The 23,753-nt window shown below is 45.4% G+C and overlaps 2 protein-coding genes across 2 annotated transcripts in view; one reads left to right on the forward strand and one right to left on the reverse strand.

Annotated features, from left to right (window-relative positions):
- Positions 1–6,029, forward strand: part of LOC144169788 (cytochrome P450 20A1-like) — a 9,410-nt gene extending 3,381 nt beyond the window's left edge. The window contains exons 6-12 of the mRNA XM_077699134.1: positions 1–67; positions 231–309; positions 845–1,009; positions 1,769–1,892; positions 2,298–2,409; positions 4,413–4,477; positions 5,244–6,029. Coding sequence (XP_077555260.1) covers positions 1–67; positions 231–309; positions 845–1,009; positions 1,769–1,892; positions 2,298–2,409; positions 4,413–4,477; positions 5,244–5,514 — 883 coding nt within the window. The 3' untranslated portion in view covers positions 5,515–6,029. The remainder of the gene's footprint in view (positions 68–230; positions 310–844; positions 1,010–1,768; positions 1,893–2,297; positions 2,410–4,412; positions 4,478–5,243) is intronic.
- Positions 6,030–9,580: 3,551 nt separating this feature from the next.
- On the reverse strand, positions 9,581–22,878 carry LOC144169789 (UPF0047 protein YjbQ). Its single transcript, XM_077699135.1, has 7 exons — positions 22,618–22,878; positions 19,389–19,423; positions 19,273–19,292; positions 18,886–18,925; positions 18,753–18,794; positions 16,790–16,907; positions 9,581–15,886 (listed from the first exon to the last, which is right to left on the reverse strand). Exons 1-7 carry the CDS (start codon positions 22,778–22,780, stop codon positions 15,840–15,842), a joined length of 465 nt encoding a protein of 154 aa, XP_077555261.1. The 5' UTR covers positions 22,781–22,878; the 3' UTR covers positions 9,581–15,839.
- Between the last annotated feature and the right edge of the window lie 875 nt (positions 22,879–23,753).

Raw genomic sequence — 23,753 nt, forward strand, 5'->3', positions numbered from 1 at the left:
CCTGCTGTTTGGGGAGTTCTTCTTTGACGACAAGCAGGTGCTCAAGTTCAGCCGCACCTTTGAGCTGGTGAGTGGATTTGTTGACCCCCTCGTTAGTCATATCGAGCAGCCACAACAAGATGGGGAAGTCCAGTGGTTAGCCACATAATTAACGTGATGCCGATGTTTTTTTATCCATCTCTCTTGCTTTTTTTTCTCAAACTGTGTCCTGTTTTTACGTCTTTGCACAGTGTATAAAAGAACTGGAGGAAATGGCTGGTGGCATGGTTTTCGATTCCGGTAGTCCAAGGACGAAGCAGTACGAAGAAGGTAAGCCTGTTGTCGTCGGTGCCGATTTTGTTGACCCTTCTATCATTTCTAGAAAGCCACGATATATCAGGCAACCATTGCCACTTGCCTTGAAGAGCGGAAACTATGCATCAAAGCACTAAAAAGCAATAGCAGTGCATTGCTTGCTTTGTCCATTATTTTGGGCAGCAGACAGTGTGACGACAAAGCAAAAGATGCTCAGGTTAAATGTTGATCATAATATCGTTTGCATATGAAGGCATGAATTAGCCCAGGCAGATCACTTCAGAACTGAGCCCTGAAGTCATCTTCTCACTCTTACAGGCTATCTTGGAGCGAAGCCACAACTAGGAATGAATGTGTATGTCCGCCCTTGCGGGGCACCGTTAAAATGAAGTGAGACTTCTTCGTAGCAACTTTCAGGTGCATGCCGCTCGATGAATTGAACTTTATTCACGCTCTGGTCAGCGCAGTGTTTTGTTGGCCTTGTCTAGAATTGCATGGTCTTGTTGACGCACGGCGCAGATGGCGGGGAATGTGTTGTGCGTGTGTGCAGCCATAAAGGATATGAGGAGCTTGCTGGCCCAAGCTTTGAGGAAGTGCAAGGCGGGGGGTGAAGGGACACTCCTGGCTGACGTCTTGAACAAGTCTGCTGCATCCGAGGAGCAGGCAGTGGACGACTGCATCACCTTCGCCGTCAAGGGATATTCCCTTGTGTCGGGTGAGCCAGCACGGAACATGTGGGCACGAAGTTCTTCTGATATCTTGTTTCATAACATTGTCTCTGTGGGGCGGCCCACAAAAGTTCGCCTCAAACAGTTATGAATTTATTTGAAAGAATTACAAACAAACGTAGCTCCTGCCGTTTTCTCACGAGGCACTGAAGGTTCAGGTGGGCTCAATATGAGTCTAAGTTCATGGCTCTGCCGCGCTGCATCACAGCACATCAGTTTGGACCACTTGCATAGAGTAATGCCGCCTACCCTGTAAAATCATCATCCTATAGTTGCCATACGCTGCCCCTTCAGATGGCAAATGCACACGGCTTGGAGCCGTATATCTCTGTGGTTGCTTATGTACTGCCAAGTTGTGGTTTTTCTGATGGAGGTGAGAAAAACGAACAACTTTGTGTCGAACTTTACACGTCCATTAAAGAACCTTTAGGTAGTCCAAATTGACCCTCAACTCTTTGCTTCTGTGCGTCCCGTAGCCCAGATGTAGCTTCGGCACGTAAAAGCCCTGGCTTTGAAGTCTGATTCTACCAACAATATAACAAAGCCTGTCCCAGTTCTTTCCCAACTTCACTGATCATGTTTCGTCATTGCGGTGCGGCGCCACCATGTCTTCGCAGTACTGATCCTTTGTTTTCAGTGTTCTTGTCATTATATTGTAAGCTTTTCAAATTGTCTTTCAGTATTCCCATGCTTGTTGTGGTTCTATGCATTGCGAATAGCGTCTGCTTTGTTTCCTCCCCCATTAGCCATGACCTGGCTGCTGTACTTCCTTGCAACCCACCCTGAGCTCCAAGACGCCATTGCTGAGGAAGCGAAGCAAACACTAGACAAGGCGAGGCCCCTGACTCGTCAAGATCTGAGGAACATGAAGTGAGTATCCCATTCACGACACTGCGAACGACAGCGGCACACCTTCTATGCAGTGCGTAGGAAGCTGGTAGGCATGGCGTAAAAAAATTCAGTGGCCATGTTGCAGTTTGTCATTTGTGCTAGCACCTAGTGCTTATAAAAAGCTTTTGATTCTCAGTACTGTACAACATCATAAATGCATTATGGAACAACCGTACATAAACAAGCTATACTAACTAGTCAATGTTGAAGGAGTTAGAAATAAAATTTGGGGAATTGGGCCTGTTGGCTTTGTTCGTTTTTGCAAAGGAGCTACTGACAGCTGTGTGCTTGTTAACTTTGTGCCGTTCAAGGAATTTGCTTTGCCTGCAAGTTTCATATGCACAAATGAACAGTGGTATTTTATTTGATCACATCATTCGTAAGGTCGGTGCAAAACACCATCAAGGAGACGTTGCGTACTGCCACGATTGAGCCATGGGCGGCACGCTGCCAGGACGTGGATGTGGAGATAGGCGGACACATCATTCCGAAAAAGGTGAGCTACTGAAGGGTCACCCATTGGTGCAGCATCGAAGGCATGAAAGAAACTGTTTTTCAAATATGTTTTACTAAAATATTTGTCGTACGATTGCCCGAACTCAAGTGTGGTTGGTATACAATTGTTGAATTTCATGTCAGCTTACAAAAAGTAATTTTTGCTGTGGACAGCTTTGCCGGGATGTCTTTTGGATCCCTGCCCTTATGTGTTTCTGTAAAGACCAAACTTTGTGGTGCCAGCCACTAGGGCAGCGGCTGATGTCACAAAGTTTTGATTTGAGGCCTTCCGTGCAGGCTTCAGAAAAAATCGAATAAGATTGCTCCAAACAGGCATTTAAATTAGCGAGAGTTTGCCGAGTCTTTCAACCACAAATCAGTTATCACGTGTACAATACTTTGGCTATGGAGTCTCTGCACTCTTCGTAAAAAGTGAAAACATGAACAGGTTGACTGAAGAAGTTGAACAGAGTTGGCGAGCTCAAAATGCCAAATATGAAACTTGAAAGAAAGTTATTGTTGCTTCTGAGGACCGCATCTCCACAGGCATCATGTTACTGTGAGAAAGGACCAATACGAATTGCAGAGAACCTCTTACCACTGGCACGCATCAATATGACTTGCATAACCCAGTAGTAGTTGCCTTTGGCAGCACATAGGCCAGGCCTAGATTAAAGTGCAGTTAAAAGCCACTTTTTACAAAGCTCATGAGGACTCCTGAAACTTCGTAAGATTGGGAATTGTGTACGTATCTACTAGAGAACAAATTCATTTCTTAAGGGGGCAGTTGGGTCTTTGGGGCCGAAAAACGGTCAAAAAAGCGTTTTCTGAAAAATGGCATTTTCGGCCTCCACGGCCATTTTTCTATCAGTTTGTGAACTTCCTCATCAAAAGGCACCATATTTGTTGTTATTATATTATAATAGCATTTTAAAGTGCACTCTACAGCTCAGTTAGCGCAGAATTCGATGGTGAAACGGCACTTTTCTTGCAATGCAAAGCTAGCATTTCATCCTCACATATCTCGGCACCCAAAGCAGGTACAACTGTAATTCTTTTTGCTTCTGATACCGAAATGTGTGGAGAATACAAGGTTGGAAACAAATTTTTCAAATGGAGGCTTTGGAAAATTATTATTGTGTTCAAATGGCACCACCTGCGAGCCATTTCTGGCAGAGCATGGGAGAAGCGAAGTTCACTGTGTTGTAAAACCACCAAAAATAGCTGAATCAAAAAAGTTCTTCCTACGTTGTATTCTTTAGTCATTTGTCTGTCTAGCCACGTGGTAACTGCCATTCTGTATGGCATGGTTTTTTTGTAACTGTGACCCAAAATAATGGCAATTAATCATTAATTAACTCAAAATATAATCAACTTACAAAAAATCTAATGGCAGCTTAGAAATCAGCACAAAAAACTCTATAATGCAGCACAGTTTCATTAAAATTGGTTGGTGAATAAAAAAAATAGCTCTAAGACCAGTCTGCCCCCTTAATGAAGAAGTAGGTTACTTTGTCTTGTGTGCGGTTCTTGAACAAAGGCCCTGTGCGCCTCTCATATCTTGGGATTGCAATAGCAGACCCCTCACAGCACTTGTTCAACTGTTTGACATCTTGCGTACCGTGGCTTGAATTTTTCCCACCGTTTCTTTGGCTGTTAACTTATTTGCGCTTCCTCTTTGTATGTTCTCAATGATAGGAAATGGCGTTACAAAACAGCTTATATGCCTATTCCCTGAATAAAATCGGTTTGGTGGTCAGTTTTGTTTATAAAATCCAGTTTTCACATGTATTAACCCCTGTGGACAACAAACAGGTAATCAGAATGGGCTCAAAAAATTGGGAAATTCATAAAATGGAGTTTTGTAAAATTCAGCTTCTAGTGTATTTGACAGTTTGGTCACTATTTCAAAAAAGAGGAATCCGATTGTTAATCTCTAATTAAGAGCAAGGGCCTAGTAATCTCCTGTTGCACAGTGTGTAATAAATGTCTTTTCTTTTGTAGACACCTGTCATTCAAGCACTTGGAGTGGTCCTGCATGAAGAAAACAAGTGGAAAGTGCCTCACAGGTAATGAAAATGGTTGCGTGTGAATTTTAGGTAACAAAACAGTTGCATTATTTCCAATGTCCCTTATGTGCAATAGTTACATAACCTGATAATTTATGTATATTTGTAGCTACAAAGCGAGGGCTATCTTTAGTAATTGAAAAGAATTAAATTTTAAGCCTGCATTTCTGCATCGTCTGTCTTTTCTGAAATTTGGAAGATTCTATGGTCTACCTTTTGATGTACTCCCAAGGCAGTTGCAGCCATGACACTGGTGCAGGTATTTGACTCAAATGATGGCATTCAGCCTCACACAGGCCTGAACTGCTGCATCTGGCTTAAAGCTATGCATCGACATCTTGCCACTGTCGCAGATTCTTCCAAATTCGTAGGGCATTCGAAGCTTCTCCGAGCTTTTCGACATCTGTAGTAATTGTGAACATAGTCGTACAGTAATCGCGTCCGTGACTGATACTGATGGCCATAGACCTGATGGAGTACCAGAAGGTTGGGGAATGACTCCTGCATAATGAAAGTGCAAAATAGGAGAGAAGGGGGACCCTCTGACTGCCCTCCCCACATTTCATCGAGCGAAGGAGACATGGCGGTGCCCCTAGTCCTCTCACAGCTACTACAAACTTGGTTGTAGGATACTGTGAAAAGGGTGTGAGACCGCGCAGACCCGGTAGCCAGCCCAGTGGATGCCCTAGCATCAGAAACTCTGCTGCAGTGTAGCGTAGGTCGGCACCAGCACTGCAAACAAGCGGGCACCGCCCTCCCCCCGCAGGTTCGACGTGTCCCGCTTCGAGGGCACGCCCGAGGAGGAGGAGGAGGAGCGGGTGTGGCTGTGCCCATTCGGCTTTGCGGGCAAGCGGCAGTGCCCCGGCCGGGAGCTGAGCGTGCTGGTGATGGGCGTGTTCCTGGCCAGCCTGTGCCCCCGGCTGCGGCTGCAGCCCGTGCCCGACCAGGTGGTGGCACCCACCTCGGCGCTGGTCACCCGGCCACAGGAGGAGGTCTGGCTCACCCTCCGCAAGAGGCAGGGGCCACCCGCCAGCTAGCCCACCCACCCACGGGGAGGTGCTCCTCCTGTGCTGGCTGCTTTGGTCGACAGGGCCGTGCGAGACACCACAAATGGGTGGAGGTACACAGCGGTGCAAGGGAGAAGAAAGGACCGACAGGGACGGCGGCACATCTTGTTTACCTTCTTCAGACTCTCATCATCCTGTGTTCGTGACTGCCTGAGTTAGAGGGTTGCGGAAGGAGGCTGCGAGAGCACCTGACTGCCAACGGGGGCTGCTTGTGTTGCACATGCCCATTTCTTGAACCACAGTGGGCTGCAAACAGCCCCAGGATATGTCCTGTCGACTGCGTTTCAAGAATTCCTACTATTACGATGAGTGTATGCTTGTAAGTACAATTTTTCTTAAGCAGAGTGAGCGTGTCTGAATTGAAATATTCCTACTGCAGACTGTATTAAGACTGCCTTGAATTTTTTGTATTTTTGTGTATGATCTCCAGCCACTACTTTTTGTAATGCACAAAGATGAGGCAATAAAGTTGGCATGTGGATTAACTGTCTCCTTGTTTTTCCATTGGCACCTCATTTGATGGTGCTTTTAAAATAATCTAGGTGCTTTCCATCTCCACCTCGAATGCACTGACACCATTGTTCACTTCTCAGCACATTCTTTTTATTTACTGCTTCTGTGTAGTTGAGCACTCATTTCCAAGATATGCTAAGGAAACCACGTTTCTGGTCACATCAAGTTCCGCAAAGACTTTCTCTTCACATGAGCTTTTAATGTGAAAGCATTGAATGGACCGTTGAGCAAAAAAAGCCAGAGTCGGCATTTTCCAGCGTTGGCCTGTAGTGGCTTCTGAATTCCCATTGGCTGCGACACTATCCACAACATGTGCATCAGAAGAAAAAATAGAAAAGGATCTGGCCCATTGGCTGTGGACATGGATATGCACTGCAGAATCACCCACCTGACCTCCCCATTGGTTGCAACACGTCATGAAGCTGGGAACACAACACAAACAAAAGGAGCGTGGCACTCAGTTAGACACTCAGTGGCGTGGGTATGAGCCAGACTTGCAGTAGGCCTAATGTTACTCTGCGAGGTTCGTTGTAGTCAACTGGAACCTGCACGTTGAAGTATGTACGAGTTTGATGTTGCTTGTAACATCTTTAGGGTTAACGTTACACCTACCAGACGTTAAGTGCAAATAATGACCTAACAAAGGGATTGCAGTAAAAGAGAGATTAAGAAAAAAAAAACTAAGAGGGAACAGGATAATAATGGTGGTGAGAGGCCACACGCTGCGAAAAGCTTTGCACTACCACCTCGGCCTCGCCCAGTGGTGCAGCAGTAGCCAGCAAGCCAGGGGGACCTGTGCAGTGCATGACTTTCCCCCACAATACCGGCACATCCGTTCAGCAATTGGAAATCAATGCTTTCACATTCGCACCCATAAGTACTTAGCATGAACTCGGAGCGTTCTTTCCCTTTTTTTTTTTTTTAATTCTACCTTATTTAAATAGCCGAACCTGCCAGCTCCCAAATGCGATTTTCGCATTCAAAACGGAGCAGAAGACGGGACTAAGAAAAGAATAGACAACACGGCACCTCTGTCATCTGTTCCTTCCTTAGTCCCATCTTCTGTGCCATTTTTAAATGCAAAAATGTACCCACAAGCCCTTTACTACACTTCTTTCCCAAATGCGAGCCTTCATTTGCAATTCTCATATATTGTGTCGTGGCTTTTCAGCTCACTGCTAACTACCCAACATTTGTTGCAGTCCAGCAAAATATCCCAACCTCACGGGATTTTCCAGAAACTGTCAGGCACATAACCTTGAAGCGAACCACAACCAATGGAACGAGCTATCTTTCAACAATGGTCACATTTGCAACTGTACCCCGACACCTTTGTATTGCTTGTAAACTCGTGGAAATCACACGGCGGGAACTATGGGTTTGGCATACCTGTGCACCTATGCGTATAGTATATTTCTTGAAAATGGAGTGGGGATCTATGCATCTGATCCTGCCCTGTTTAATAGTGGCTTTAATGGTTGTCAGATAAGTTGGACCGCAGTTGGGATCCACATGCTCGAGCTCCCCATTAACCACCTAAATACCCTATGGCCTGTTCTTCATAATCTGCCAGTCACGTGCATACAAATGCCATACCGCATTCAAAATTGCAGCATTATATTTTCTTGGGGAATTTAGCAGTCCTCAGTAGAAACAGTTCCGTGTTATATACGTTTTTTAGGCTCATAATAATTTTAAAAACTGCAATGTGCACAAAAGTAGCATGAGCACTGCATGCAATAACACAGGTACTTCCCCAAGTCTAAATCCTCCTTGGTTCAAAGCTCATAAGGCACTTTGTGCACAGAGCTATAAAAAGGGAGTGTCCAATTTGGCTAGGAGCCTGCCAGAGCTAAAGCAGCCACGACATTTTGGCGTGGACTTTTACGAGTCATTTTACTTGAGCCCTGCGTGAGAAGGCATTGTAGTGAGATACCCAAGTGGTATTGTATTCTTGCAGCTAGATAAGAGAACCACCACCACCATACAGCATGTACCTACCTGCGAGCAAAAAAATGCACAGACCCTTGTGACTTGCCATAACTTATTGAGTGTAAACTTAGGCACCCCTTGTAGGCTGCCAAGTACAGTCGGCCAAATCTTTAACTAGCGTGCGCGATCGGCAATTTTTTTGTGTAATGACGCTCTTAAGATGGAACAGCCTAGCAGACGATGGGCCCTGCTGTGAGCGGTTTCCGAGCGTGCACCTAATCTCGACCCGTTTGCAACTTAGCTGCCGTCATACGGCGCTGACGGATGAAAAGTCGCCGCTCGCGCACGCAACTGAAATGTAAGAAATTTGTGCTTGGTTAACTGTCCTGCAATTGTTACGCAAAAGTAATCATGAAGAGCATTAATATCACGTGTACTGGCTTCTAAAAACATTTAACCCCATGAAATGCAACAGGTAGCCAAGAAGACAAGCAACATGCTTCAAGCAAAAAAAGAGGGTGTGCTAAGGTTCAGTGTTGTTGTAGACATAAATGCAAACACTTACAAAATTCAAAGGTAGGGTCAATCACAAACACCTTGAACTGAAGTGGTGCATGCCACTAACTCGTTACTGGGCAAGATTCTGCAGAAATTTTTTCCTGTGCAACATCGTGCAACATTGGCCGTGTCCACTCTGGAAGACAGAGTAGAAGATGTTGCACATTCCCTGGGCCTCCCACTAATCGAATTGAACTGAGCCAAAGCTAAACAAATTTTTCTTTACAGAATCTCAGCCCAGTTTCTTTGCTGTCAAAGTGAGCACAACTTAGGTAAAAGTTAGCTCCTCAAGGGAGACTGCTTTTGCCACACATTCACTAAAAAAAAGTATCTGAGGACACAAACACTTTGTAGGGATTTTGAAGGTAGGCGCATGAATGTATAGTTGAAGCCTGACATGCCTTTCTTCCACCTCTCATTGTAGAAGGGCTCTGTAATCTTGCCGCTGGGGACACTTTGTTTTGCAATCCAGCGGAAAGCTTTTGAATGCCTTCAATCTGTCTCCTATGCGTTGCACCACTACTTATTTCTGCCACTATGTAATGGGAGAGTTGACAGAGATGTTGAATTTCACTGCTTCTCATTTTGCCCTCTCCATTTGCGGTGTACTGGCATGGCCAACCACCTCTCGCTATTGAACACCATGTGGTTTGGAAGGCCTCCAAGAGTTTTTCTATTTTTCTGTTTTCAATAACAAGCTCTGGTTGTCCAGGCACTAAAATCGGTGTGGGCTCGTGGCGTCCTGGCCTAGGGAGGCTAGCCACATTCACTCTGGTTTCTTTCAATTTTCAGCTGAATAAACATTACTACTACTATTCTGGAAGTCGACGCCAGACGCTACCTTTTTTCCTCAAACTTGCACTGTGGGACGCCACGTGCTATAGAACACCTCGTGCAATGGAGCACCTCGTAAAGGAGCCGTTTTTGTCACAGATGCCGACTTTCTCACTCAATGAGCCATTGAAGGCTTCCTCCTTAAAGGTACCTCTTAATGACAAATTACTGGGTCGTGGGTGATGGAATCAGCCACCAGTGGAGAATGATGCCTGTGAGCCTTTATTAACAAAAGATCCCAAGAATAACAGCAAGTTTCGAAGGAAGACTGGGTAAAAGACCTCTGCCTGCATTTATTGTACGGAGACATTTCTCGCTTACTTAAGGTGTTGAGCAAAAAGTGTTATTACAGCAGCAGCAAGAGAAAACATTGTGGAAACCAAGGGAATCTAAGGAAGGAAAGACTAGGAACAACCGTCGGAAGCATTCTCAGTTTGCTTGTTGGCTTCTGTAACGGAAACATTGGCACAGTTGTGGGCTCCTTCCCTCTCCTTCTTTCTCGCAAGCAAAAGCCTTACAACAAGCCGCCTCCTCCTTTTGCCGACTCCGAAACACCAGACTGCAAACCGTAGGGGAAAAACCCAGCTACAACCTGTTTTATGTACATACACACTGTGCTCATATGCGCGCCAAGCCCCGTGTCACTAGTGCCCATGGCTGTGCTGATACAAGGAAAAACTTTCAGGTTGCAACGACAAATTTCTGAACACATCCTTCAACTGATATGTTTCGTTCTTATGAGGGAAAAAGGAGCAAGTACTCCTCACACATAAGAAATAAAGCCAGCTGCTATCGTCAGCGAGCAATCGCTTGCTTCGCGACTAGTGGTAAGTCACAACACTTTGGAGCAGTAGACATGTTTACCCCTTCAGCAGCTGGCAAGGCGACACAGTTCCAATTCAAGGGATTCTGGGCAGCTGCTATATTGTTCAAGGTTTTCAAGCTTAGTGGCCAACTAGCATGAGGGAATTGTGGAATGTAATGGTATGTCAGTGAGCATGGCAAAAGATCCTCTCGATAACAACTTTCCTGCGTTAGCAGCTTAAATGCCAGGAGAATACAACACAACAAATTTTATGCTCATGAACAGGGTGAACGGCACAGCTTGTCACACATTAATACACTTCGTGTGGTTTGCTGCTGTCTATTTTTTCCCGACACAATGCCATTGTGATTAAAATAACCTGCATCAGTGCAAAGCTGGTCAAAAATGTGATTAAAGTATTTATCTAATTTAAGGACACCCTGCCCCCACCCCTTCTTTCTTTTAATGTCTGTGAAGATTGACGTCAGGTGCCAAGGCGCAAAACATTTCATTTTGCAAAGGGAGGGCGCTTTGAATTGTGGGATGCTTATGCTGTTGTTTAAGCAAATTTTACATTACGTGTGGCAATCACTTTGAGTATACAGCAATTACTGGGGACAACCTCATGAAATCGAACATGCTTCGATACAACTGTCAACAGCCGGTAGCGGCAAACAATGTTTCTGGTTGGCTTCTCTAAAGAGCACACGAACACATCTCAAAACAGATACTCTGCTGAATAACGTGGCAATAATCTGGGCAGCTGAGTAAGAATACCACAACCATCAGCTTTAATGTACCGGTACAACTACGGGGCAAAAAAGAATACAATTTTACCCCACAACATCAGCTGCAATGTACAGCTGTGAATGAAAACAAAAACAAAATAATGTTACCACACAACTACAACTTAGATTTACCTGTTACCAGGTGACCAACATTGTTGTAACACCATTTCAAGCCGAGCCTTCAGGATAACGGTTAAATTTCAGCATGCATCAGGAGAAAAGGGGGGAGGGGTGGAGGCCGTGTAGAAAATTGTGCACAGAGAGGGGGGGTGGCAAAAAAGCCCAATACAGCGCTCCAACCCAGTGACCAATACTGCCCTACTGTCCACAACACCCCAGGACATTTATCAGCCTTGAGTGCTTTAAACCATGCAATGGGAAGTTGTACGAATGGCCCGCAGCATACGGTCGTGAAATTTCGCTTGTGAAGTCGGGGCAACCTTAAGCAGATTATAGCCTTTCATAACATATGATCAATGACTCCTAAAACCCAAGCGCAAACACTGCACTTGGGCCGCTACCAATTCTGCACATTAACGCCTACATGTTGGCAAGTAGGCTGAAGTCGTAACACTCTCCCATTTTTGTTAAAATCACGCGGAGAGGTCGCCTGGGAAATTCCGTTGCTAACTAGAGGCAAGGTACTTGGGCCAAGTGCAATGGCTTAACTGGGTACGCCCATCTTAGGTGAACAGGAATATACCGAAGTCCTATTTTAGAGCCTGTAAATGCCCATTTTGGTGTCGGGTAACTGCACAGAGGGCTGCCGCTTGCAATAGCCTGCACTAAGGGTTATCATGCAAAATGTCTAATACTGTGACATCGTTTCACCTGGATCATGGCCTTAATGGGCAGCAAAGCGCAGTTGAGTTTTTGATGCTTCCAGAAGGAGGTATAAACGTGTTCATTGCTCTCTGCTGTAGTTCCTGCTCCCTCTGGTTGACTTGGCTATCAGTTTTCTTAACAAAGGCAGTGGTCAGTTGCAATTACTAAAACACATCAGGTCTTAATTTTAACATGTATATGTGCACTGAAGTGGGTGCACAATAGCGCCTCTTCATCAACTTGGCCATAGCCACTGGGCCACTGCGGCGGGTATCTGCTGCCAATGTTGCGGTGCACTTCACAGATCTACTTTTGATCTTAAACACACAATCACTTGGTAGCTATTGCAGCTGCTTTGAACCACCTGCTGGTGGAAAGTGTCACGGCAATTCCCATTCAGTTAGAATCATGCCTCGCACAATAAAAGGCATTACTACAATGTCCAATTTTCTAAATCTCCAAGAGGCACAACGTCCCAGGTTACACTCCTGGTATTTCACTAATTTCACTCTTGTGGTTTGGCCGAATTAGGAAAAAAAAATCCAATTCGGCGAATTCAAAATACAGCGTTACACCCAGACATGGGACCTTAAAGGAGCCATGAAGACACAACACAAGTTTGGTTCATTCAAAAGATTGCCTCGTTAGAACCATACTGACACCACCTTTAACGTAAACTTCGCTCAAATAAGCAGTATAATTAGGAAAAAAGAGAAAGGTCATGCGACCCACTCGCTCATCATTTCCTGCAACAGAACCTATGATGTCATACCAGCCAGCTCTGCGATTGCCGGAGGCCAGAAAAACCAAACGCAAATTAGGCAGAGCTTATAAGCTTGTCGAACGGGCTATTTGCGCTTAAATTTAGGCCACATTCTTTATAAAACAGCAAGAATGGTGGGACCGACAGTGGAAGTTACAAAAGCACACGTAAACAGAAGTACCGATGCGTACTGCTGTTGGTACGGCGTGAACTATGCTTGGTTTAGCTGCACAGGGCTGCGGGGCATTGGGGTAGTTTTAGATGACACTGGCCGATTGACACAAGCAACGGTGTCTTGCGTGACCATATTTGTCGAGCGAGCACTCTGTTTTATGAAACGATCATTTTCTCCCGGGAAAAAAAAAAAAAAAAAAGCAAGTGTGGCTCAAATATGGTCAAAAACAAACCAGAGGCAGAAAACAGCTTGCCACGGTATGGTGGCGCCATCTAGGTTCACTAACGGTAAACAAGGCTTTCCAGTCGGCTGCACAGCGGTCGGTCGATTCCTGTGATGTCATTGTAGACCATAAAAACACACGATTTAGCGGGAAAATCAAAATTTTAATGTAAATTGATTAATTTCTCAGTGAATAAAACATCGTTTGCATCCGGACAAGTGCTGGGGACACTATAAAACAAAATATTTCGAATAAAACAAACTTGTGTTTTGTCTTCATGGCTCCTTTAAAGGGACCCAGAAAAGCCTTCTGTAAAAGTTACAAAAGGCCTGTATTGTCACGTAGCACCAATATAGCGATGCAATGCCGTTGGAATTATTGATCTACATTCAGTATTAGCTGCGCCAGAAGCAATTAAAGGCACCTCTCCCCACTTGCCGATCGACTCCTCCTCCCTCTCTGCCTCCTTCAAACCAGCTAGCTACATTCCTGCGCCTAGGCTCGCGTGAATCACTGCGGACCCGCCTTTGCCGCCTTTGCCTTGGGATCGCGCAGGAAGGAGGAAGAGCAGCCGGAAGCCAATGGCAGTGACGCCGCTGGCGGCCGACCTTGCCGGCGATTGGGCGAATCAGGGGGCGCCTTCGCCGTTGCGTCAGCAGCGATCGCCGTTGCGTCACCCGCGGTCGCCGTTGCGTCAGCCGCGGTCGGCTCGCTGCGGCGTCGCGCTCATCGGCTGAGAAAGGTGATCTTCAAAAATTGTTTACAAATTATCCGTACAACGTATGGGGCTCACACTTGGCTCAAAAATCCCCCGTTATGTGTTCTACCACCTGAATGCATTTGATTGCCACCTTCACAAAGCTTTTCGGGGTCCCTTTAAATTTGGCCTAATTATTCTATAAAAGTTAATTAACCAAGGTCAAATGTAACAAATGTTGACAGTAACACGTGCGGTAGCACAGAAAATTGCCTTGAAGAAATGGGACAGCACTGGACGCACAAATGAAGATTAAAAAAAAAAAAAACGGCGATTGCGTTTCAGATATAAATAAGTAGAGACCAAGGCTTGAAACAATTATGGCACTCAAGCCTGCAGGAGAACATATTGCTGGCTTAACTCTTGCTTGAGAGGAGCTTCTTGAGCTTTGTTTAACAAAAGGGACCAAACATCTACATCACACGGGCATGCTACTTCCAGAGGAAACAGTTCCTGCACCCATGAAATGGCAACAGCCATGGCAAGTGTTGCACCAACCATGCCTGCATGGAGTAACAAACCCTAATGCCAGCATCACCGGGTGTTTAGCTCACAAATGTGCCTCACGGCAGGTTTTAGGCATGCAGGTATCGCTACACAACTCGGCTCAGGCAGCACATTTTCCGTATGTGTCACTACCAAGTGCATCCTGCTCTGACCGGATTTAGTGGCTTGCAATAAAGCTACGTTTTTTTTTTTACTTTAAAACGGAATGTGAAGAAAATGCTGAGAGAGGAGTCCTGGCACTCAAAAAAAAAAAAAAGAACACAGGCGCTCGATGTCTGCTAAAATGTAATTCACCTAAAGCGTAGCAGTCAGCTTCGTGTCGTGTGTTCACCTCCGAGGACAATGGTTATGGCCAGACTGCCATTAGGCAACACCAACCACTTTATGAAAGCAAAGCCTCACCAAACAACATGCAAAAAAGGGGCTCCTTTCCTTCATATTCTCTGCCTCCTGGCCAGTCATGCCATAACTGAAATGATACTCCTCTAACCCGAAGGAAATAAGCCTAAATGGTTCTGACCTCTGCTAGCCCTACGGTGAAGAACGCTGCACCTCGGCATTGAAGTGCGAGCCAAGCGTGCACCCTTGAAAATTCACTGTATGTACATGGTACGTGTGGCCAAGGAAGGTCACATGGCCACCTGAACTCTCACTTTCGAGAGTACCATGGTGACCATTTTTGCACAACCCTCAAATCGTGTTCTCGTACAAAATTAAAGAGGGAGAGAGAGAGATAGAGAGAGATAGAAAAGGCTAAGGAGAGACTGGCGCTGTAAGCAACGCCCGTGTCACAGCACAATCTATCGACTTTTAAAGAGATCGGTGACAGTGCAACCAGAAGTTACGTACAGCTTTTCAGCCCAGCCAGCTATACACTCGTACCTGCGGTTTATTTATGAACATGAAGGTGATGCCTGTGTCTGAAGGTTCCAGTTTGTGGCAGGAGATTGAGAACCTTCAACCTGAAGGTGAAATGCTTTGCAGAGGCGGCTGAGTACAACAAAAAGTAGGGTAAATCATGCTGTGAGCTGCACATCACAGAGAAAAGGAAAAAAGAAGGCTGTAGTCACGACGATATCTGTTGTTCCACAAACAAGCGGTCGGCCCACTCCCACCAAATACCACACTGCCGAGACCACTCTCAGAGCGACATCGACCAAACACTGAAAAAATTGACAACACAACGGCTTTTGTTGCCGGTTTGGCAGAAAAAAAAAGAAAAAGAAACAAGAAACGCTGTACCACCAGGAAGCACCAAAGAAACCCGGACAAAAGCAACGCTGCAAAACTCAGCATGGAGCGATAACCCCCAACAACGGGAAGCGCGAAGACAAAAGGGTGAACGACTGTTCCCAACAGTGTCTCCTCCCCTCGGTGCCCGCAGAAGAGCAGCCCGGGGCGATGATGCCTGCCGTGCTTTGTCGTCGGTGCCCATGGCAGTGGTCGCTCGTGTTGTCATGCTGCTGCTGCTAACTGCAAGTGGTGGCAGGAGGGTGCCTGGCCTCCCTCGCCCGGCAACCGCCGTCGCACGCACATTCACCCGGAGTCAGCATAATCCCGCGCACAAAAATGTCTCGTGAGGGCGCTGGGTGGCAAAGTCTGCGTGGTCACTGCTTCAGTCTTTTAAGGAACCATTGATTGTCACCACCACTTTCCTCGATCCTGCGAAAAAAAACGAGAAAAAGGTCAGTGCAGGATTTCACTACGGACATCAAGAGCAACCTACCAGGACTGCCCCACAACTGTGATTCCTGCGCAAACCCTTTCTCTTAGCCTGCACAGCAAGCAGCACCTCAAAGCACATGCAAGAGCTTGAAGTTTCTCACATTTGCAGTTCACGTCTCGTACTGAAGCCAGTTTTTTATGCTCCAAGTAATTTTCACTCTACCCTGTGTTTTGCTAAGCAATTCTTTAAGTGTCACATGTGATTATCAAATTCAAGGCTTTACCACATTCCTTTCACTGCTGAAAGAAAAGGCCAGACATCCTACAATCACTCTGCCCATCGCTGGCATTCAGAAGAGCAATACCAAGCAGTGGCATGCCCTTGCCCTTATCCTGAGCTATACTGCTATACAATGCAGTGAAAACATTAAGCAGGGGTTTTATGAGAAAGCAATGATGTGCAGTAATGTAGGGGGCACTCCCTTAGAGAGCAAGGAGACTCGAGTTCATTATGATGGAAGGTACCTCATCTGCCTTACTAATGTGAAATGGGGAGCTCTCCATTTGTGATGGACATGCACATGCAGACATGAACCTGCTCCACATGAAGGAATTCCAGATTCACACTTCCTTGCTAACACACCACCGACACTTCTGGGATTGATTTTCTCCTTTCTCCCCGTGGAATAACAAACACACTTCTAACGGCTGGTGCCCTTGAAGAAGATGCTAGGTAGGAGTTCTGTTCCAGCCAGGGCAGTGGGCCCTAGCACAACACACCATATCTCAAGCACATTAGTGATATTGAAATATAAATTACACCGAAAAAAATTGAAGGGGAAAAAAAAGGAAGGAGGGCATCCCCCTGCAGAGTGCCCCTCTCGGGGTGTGCGCACTGACCTGCCCTGTTCCTATGCTCGCAGAGCCAGATGCCCTGCCAGGTGCCCAGGTTGAGCTTGCCATCCGTGATCGGAATGGACAGGCTTGACCCGAACAGGAGGGCCTTGATATGGGCAGGCTGCGAGGGTGCGACATGTCAGGGCGAGGCAAGTGATGAAGCAGAGGGCCACACATGGCATCAGCAGGTCACGTGACCCAAATAACCCGCACAAAATTTGACAGCAGAACAAAACTAAGCCATTAGAAAAATCTCAAACTGACACTTGGAGCACTGATTGATTGTGGGGTTTAACGCGCCGACGCAACGCAGGCGATGAGGCGCGCCGTAGTGGAGGGCTCTGGATTAATTTTGACCACCTGGGGATCTTTAACGTGCGCCGAAATCTCGTACACACGGACGTTTTTGCTTTTCGCCTCCATCAGAAAAGCGGCCGCCGCGGCCGGGAATCGAACCCGCGACCTCGTGCTCAGCAGCGCAACGCCTTGGCCACTGAGCCACCGCGGCGGGTACTTGGAGCACTGAGATAACACCTAGGCCATGAGGTGCAACAAATCGGAGAGCTACAGAGTAAATATAACTATAGAGGGATTTTTAATCTTTATAATGCATCAATCGAATAGATGGGCATTTGTTCATCACCTTTATAACAAAAAAAAAACAGCCACAGCAGCGAGGAATCAAATGCACAACAACGTACGTTGTAGCACTAAACCTTATTCACTTAGTCCTTATCCACAGTGGGTTCACTAGCAAAAAACTACCCACAACATTTTTGCTTCCTACAAGTAAAGTGGACAAAATTATCGCAATGCGGATTAGAACTGGTGCAATGTTAACAGCCGTTGTTTCTAATTTGAACCTGTACAATCTGAATGATTCACTAACAGGCCTTTTCCTGCACTAACTTGTGTTTTGGAAGTAATGACTTGTGTTTTATATCACTGCTGGCCCTTACAAGGACACAGGAGATGCACCACCTTTGTTATACTGATAGGAAATGAACCAAATGTGTAACACCGGAAAGCACATCAATTAAAGGAGCCATGAAGACAAAATACAAGTTGGGTTTATTAGAAAGACTGCTTAGTGCCGATAACAATGATACCAATATCATCGCAATCTTCGAACGAATAACGGAGATATTAAAGAAAACGTGTGAAGCAGTCGCGACCCCCTAGCCAATTTCCCGAAACTTTTCTATGCCGTCAAGGAACCTTGTTTGTGCGATTGGTGGCCGCCTAACTCGCCTGTCGCGACGACACGTGACTGGACGTCTGTAATGGGGCCTCTAGTTCCATTTGACCGCATCACTTGAATGCTAACGTGCAGTTAACGCACTGAAAATAATGTTTTATTGTTGGCCCGTATTACGTCATTCTTGCTCACGACACGTCACTGTGGCGCAAAATTTGAATGTTTTTAAATACTTCTTGCTCTTTTTCGTTAAAAAACATCTTTTGTGGCTGTAATGGGGCCGAGTGAGATACTGAATCCTAGTTCTTTCAAATTAAACAAAGTTGTATTTTCTCTTCATGGCTCCTTTAAGGAGGAGCCCTCAAACCCGAAACCCACGCTCCTGATTACAGCTTTTGCTAGCAGTCCGCACACTCTAGGACTAATATGTGGAGAGGCCCACAGTGTTCTGAACATAAGAATATCGTAGTGGTGATAACAATTTCACTTAGCCGAACATTCTGTAGCCGTTTTGGCAGCGCAGCCTACAAATCAGAATATTACTCAGGCACTGCTTGAAAATGATAAACGTTGGGCAGGATATTTGCAGCATGCACCAAGAGCATATCCTGCAATTTCGCCATTTGGAGCCTTAACCTCTTTACGACAAGAACGAAGTGTTTAGTAGTGTTATAAATCAGGCAAGTGGTCTTTGAGCCTGCCACAAACCAACTTACAGGGCAGCCTTATGAAAACGTAATAATGTGTATGTTACTGATGGAAATTTACCATGTCATCGGGGCCTTCACAGGAGTGCTGGTACGGCAAGTTCTGTGGGGCGGGAAATAAAATAAAATAAAGTTAGGATTGCATTAAGCTTCAAATAATTTTGTGATCATTCAGGTAGGGTGGTTGCACTTACCTCCGGCACTAATTTATTCATGAAGTTCTCTACATCATCCCTGAAAATACACAGACTAAATAAGAATGAAGCCACTTAAACATGCTTTGACACGACGTAGACAAAAGTCTACTTTACGGATGTGCAAAGAGCTCCTGCAAACCATGCACTTTGCATCACTGATAAGCAGTGCTACCATAGGGCAACGAGCAAGGGTGTGCAGTAAAGCAGGGTGGACGTAACGTTTACCAGGGGCTGACCACTGCGTGCCGATAGCACATGAAACCTCGTTAAGAAGAATTCCTCGTTAAGGAACCTCGTTAAGAAGGAACCTCGTTAAGACCTTGAATTACACAGCCTGTGTCACCATGAAGTACATTAACAGTAACACAAGAAAGTTAAGCTTACCTAACATCTGGATCCCAGTTCTAAAAAAATGGAAGGATAAAAATGTAAAACATTAGGAAGTCACCAAAAATGGAACCAAGTTCTCTTTAGATACCAGGCCATGATATGAAACTCACCTCATTCAGTGCCAGGCTCGCAGAAGTATGCATAACTGAAAAGAGGATAATTACACCAGGTTTTAGCACAGACACGCAGTTTTGTCAAGAAAATAAAAACACGCGGGCTTAACCCAGGCTCCGCACTATTCAGCACCGCAAATAGAGGAAAGTAACACTGGCAAGTAGGTTTGTTGTCAAACGACTAAGAGCAATGTCAAACCTCTGCTACTGCATTAGATTTTTAGAACCTTCCACAGGCCAATATTACAAATGGTGGTACGAGTTAATGTTACTTTCAAATTCTTTTTGATATCTCCCGAGTTAAGGTGCAATAAATTTCATGTACTACTAATGTTACTTGGGAACCTCTGAAATGAATAAAGGTTTACACCTTCATGCTTATCGGTAAATGCAAAAGCTGCCCACACAAATGGTTTTAAGGTATGATTTTGTTGGCCAAGGCCACCCTTTGGATTTTCTCATCTTGATCTTCCCTCCCCCCTCTTTTTTCCTTACTGTACAGCAGCGAATAAAGTGGCACCTCATTGCAGCCCTTCTAATTAATCCCTCCAGGCTCAAAAATATGTGGGAGGAGCGTGCACAGCTGGTTCAGTAGTCCCCCCCGGGAAGCGATTCCCATATCGCAGATCCAGTGACAAAGGCCGACACCTTTTGAGGATTTTAAAATATAACAGGTCTTCTGAGATAACTGCAGAAAGCAAACAGGCGGAAGCAAAAATAATCCATCTAACTTGGTGGGAACCAAACTCAGGGTCTCAGGAGTGGTAGACCAGCATGCCACCGTCTATGTAGCACAAATCGTATCATCCTATCAGGAGAAAAGCATAAGCCTGGTACAAAAGATGGAGACGAGCTGAAGTGATGTGAATAATATGCCAATCAAAGTAGCATCAGTAGTAGTGGGTCACCACGCCTTGCTAAAGGTCAGCTTCTTCAGTATGTATGCCTGGGTAGAAGTGGCATCCTGCCTATGCTGTGAGCTCTGCATGTGGCTTGCACTGAAGTGACAAGCATGAGAGTAGGATTTTTCTAATACTAGCTCTTGCACTGTGCCGACTTGGGAATCTTTGCGTAATAATAAAAGAAATGCTCTGGAGGCAAAAAGATAGATAGAGGAGCTTTCACACACTCAAAGTGGAAACGGCTCCGCTATTTGGAAATCACACAATAGTAATAGATCTATTCTAGAATTTGCGATCAGTGGCAAGAACTGGGCTGCAATGGGAGGCGGGGGTAAAATTACAAGAGCTGAGAAAAGTAAGAGAAGCACTCAAGCATCCACCTAGACAAGGGCGGATGCTGCAGATATGGAAAGCAAGTTACCAGCCCAGCTCCAGTGAATGGTGCACAGAAATTTTGTGCTGTGCCCATTTAGACATGGTTGGACTTTGCTGCACCTAATTTGTGATATAATGTACTTTTCTGTGTACTCTATCTTTTGCGCACAACCAAGCCCCAATCATTAAATGCGACAGCATTGACAAGGCCAGCTCCTACAGCTTTACATCCACTCAAGCTTAACTTGATGCTTGACGGGAGGCCCGGAAGATGGAAGATTTTTTTAAGGTAGTATCACTATTCACGACAGGGGTGGCGGGAATGAAGGTGCAAGACGAGAGATCTAGTTTTCTATTGGCAATATAAATAATGAATGCAGGCAACACAGCAGGAATAAACATAGGACTCGGTGGCAGTTAGAGCAAAACAGGCAACAGAAGAGAATGAATTCTATCACTCCTGTTATCTGCGTTGCCCAGTACAGAACAGACCTTGCAGCCTTTTGCCTCCCAACCTGAATCAGTCAAGTATGAAAATTTATCTGCAAAGTGCAACATGTCGGGAAGTAGTTTCTTGGTAGCATAAATGACTAAACGCATCACATGTGCCACGTGCACCGTTCATTTCACATGGATTCCATGCAGTAACCTTTCTATAGGCTTGTGCCCGATACCAACACCCCGAATCTGTCTACCAATACTTTGTCAGCACAAAACTCCCTCAGATTTCGTTTAGAACCACTTGTCACGGTCAATTTTTTCAAATCAACTATAACCCCTACATTACTATGCACTTTGAGGTCAAGTTCAATCTATACGTCTGGCAAGGTTGTTTACCTCTTCATCTGCAAGAAATTATCAATTCTATGCTGCCTACAGCAAGACACAAGGCACTGCTCACACTCTGAAAGGCAAAGTGCTTATGCGCCTGATGAAGCTGCATCAGTTGCGGTTGTAGGCGACACAGTTTTTTTTTTCCCTTTTCGAATTACCATATCATGCAGCGTTTGCAAAGAGTGGCATTAGGCAAAATCTAATCGGAATGAAAACCATGTGCAGGATTCGGTTACATACAAGTTGCCCAAGAAATAACGCACGCAAGGATTACAGAAGGCAGCACACTATTAAGCTAGGCTCTAAAGTTATTTAGGAAAGCTGAAAATTATGGATTACACGGCTTTTGTTTCGTACGCATCGGTGTTTTTACGGTGCCTCCTCCGGGAACGTGACACGAGCACTGTTCGAGGTCACAGCAGACTTGTTATGACACATCTCTGTACCCTGAATTGCGCGCAATGAGGCACGTGAAGGAAGGCCATGCCGTAAAGAGCAAATCAGCCCCCTCATGCAGCCCATATAGCAGCATGCTCGGAAAGTAACATGTATGTGGCACTGATACCACCGGTCATAGCCCGACCAAACACAAGAAGTCTGCTCAGCCACCGCCAAGCGTGCGTGGGACAAAAATTGAACATTTACAGGGTAATTGTGTGCGCTAAAGTTCTACAAAGATATTTCAACGATAGTTCAAAAACAGGAAACCAGAACACCCTGAAACCTGGTAGGAACGACTCCTTCGCACTAGCGAGCGACACAACTTCCGTCAGCGCAAGCTGGCGAGATCCTGCGCTCCGGCAAATATTCTGCGGTCAATGGGCGGACAGGTACTAAAACAGCAGAGCTATGGCGGCAAAAAACAATAAAATCGCACGTACGTCAGCACATAATCACGTTCGTTTTCAAGGACAAAGTTTACGGTGGTTTTCGACCTCGCTGTTTGAGGAGCACACTCGAAGAACACGCAGCGGATCACCGTATCAACTTCGAGCTGACGATATGCCGCTACAAATCTTAGTACAGAACACCTATCTGCAAAAAAGGCTCTAACTACGTTCAAAACAGCTCCGCGAAAACTCGAGACGTGACAACGTTTAGAGGTGGTCACTTACTCTGCATGTGAAAGAGGCCGACGGCGAACTGGGAAATTTCTGGCACTTGTTTCACAACCTCGTCCGTTATTAGATGACCGCCCCGATGTTGTGGCCTTAGGTTGATCTTCCTTTGTAACCACGAAGAGCCGTGCCGTATCCCACTGCTCGAAGCCGCAGCCATCACTCACGAATCAGATGGGATCGCTCTCTTGGGAGTAAATTTTTTTTTATCCTCTTTCACGTTTTTATTTGCTGCTTTGTACCCATGGACGTATGTAGGCACGTTGCACCTTGAAGAAAGGTTGCGACACGCGCCGCTTGCCACACATCGCATTTAAACCTGATGTTTTCTACAACTCATTTCGAAACGAAAAAAACTAACTTTATACAAACAATAATTAATAATTTTATAATGTGTGGTGCTAGAAGCTAAAGCGCTGGTACTAAACAACTGCATTTTTTTTTTGAACGGTCATTCTATGGTCCCTAGGGACCATAATCATACATAGAATGCGTAGTGAAGATAAACGTGAATAAGCGCGTTGCTGTTGTTGATCCTTAGCAAACCTTGGAAATCAAAATAAGATAATCGGTTCGACTTGTGGCGCTACATCCGAAATGCCTCAACCAGCCCAGCCCAGCCAGGCCCAGCCATGGTCGGTTGGATCATGGCCGGTTAATATAAACGTTGGCATCAAACTTTTCTTTCCTCCATGGTTGGCATGTATGCGCGGTTGATGGTCTCATTTTTTTTTTTCTGCTCAAAGCAGTTATGAGCAGCTCCAAGAAGCTCCGTATTTATTTGGCCATAGAAGGTCTATGGCGGGAGCAGTTATGGCCTGCTTGGAGCTGCTCAGAGCAGAGTTGATGCTTGGTTCATGCATGCTCATCGCTATCGTTAGAGTGTACTATCGATAAAAACCATAAATGTCATAAACTCTGGATCATCTCTGAACCCGGTAATAGTATGTACTAACAGGAGATTGACTCTTAACTTTACTAAAATAAGCTAAAATGGTCTCTGTTCTTAAACCGGCGCTTAAAAACGGCGCTGCAAGAACGCTTGCTGATTGGGTTCCAGCCTTTATGACTATTCATGACTAACTGAAAGTCAGTCAGAATGCAAGCAGAAGGCTTTTTGGAAAGATGGCGAT

The sequence above is a fragment of the Haemaphysalis longicornis genome, unplaced genomic scaffold (genome assembly GCF_048455015.1).
Source record: "Haemaphysalis longicornis isolate Haplotype H1 unplaced genomic scaffold, Haemaphysalis longicornis Haplotype H1 scaffold_2, whole genome shotgun sequence".
Classification (NCBI taxonomy): domain Eukaryota; kingdom Metazoa; phylum Arthropoda; class Arachnida; order Ixodida; family Ixodidae; genus Haemaphysalis; species Haemaphysalis longicornis.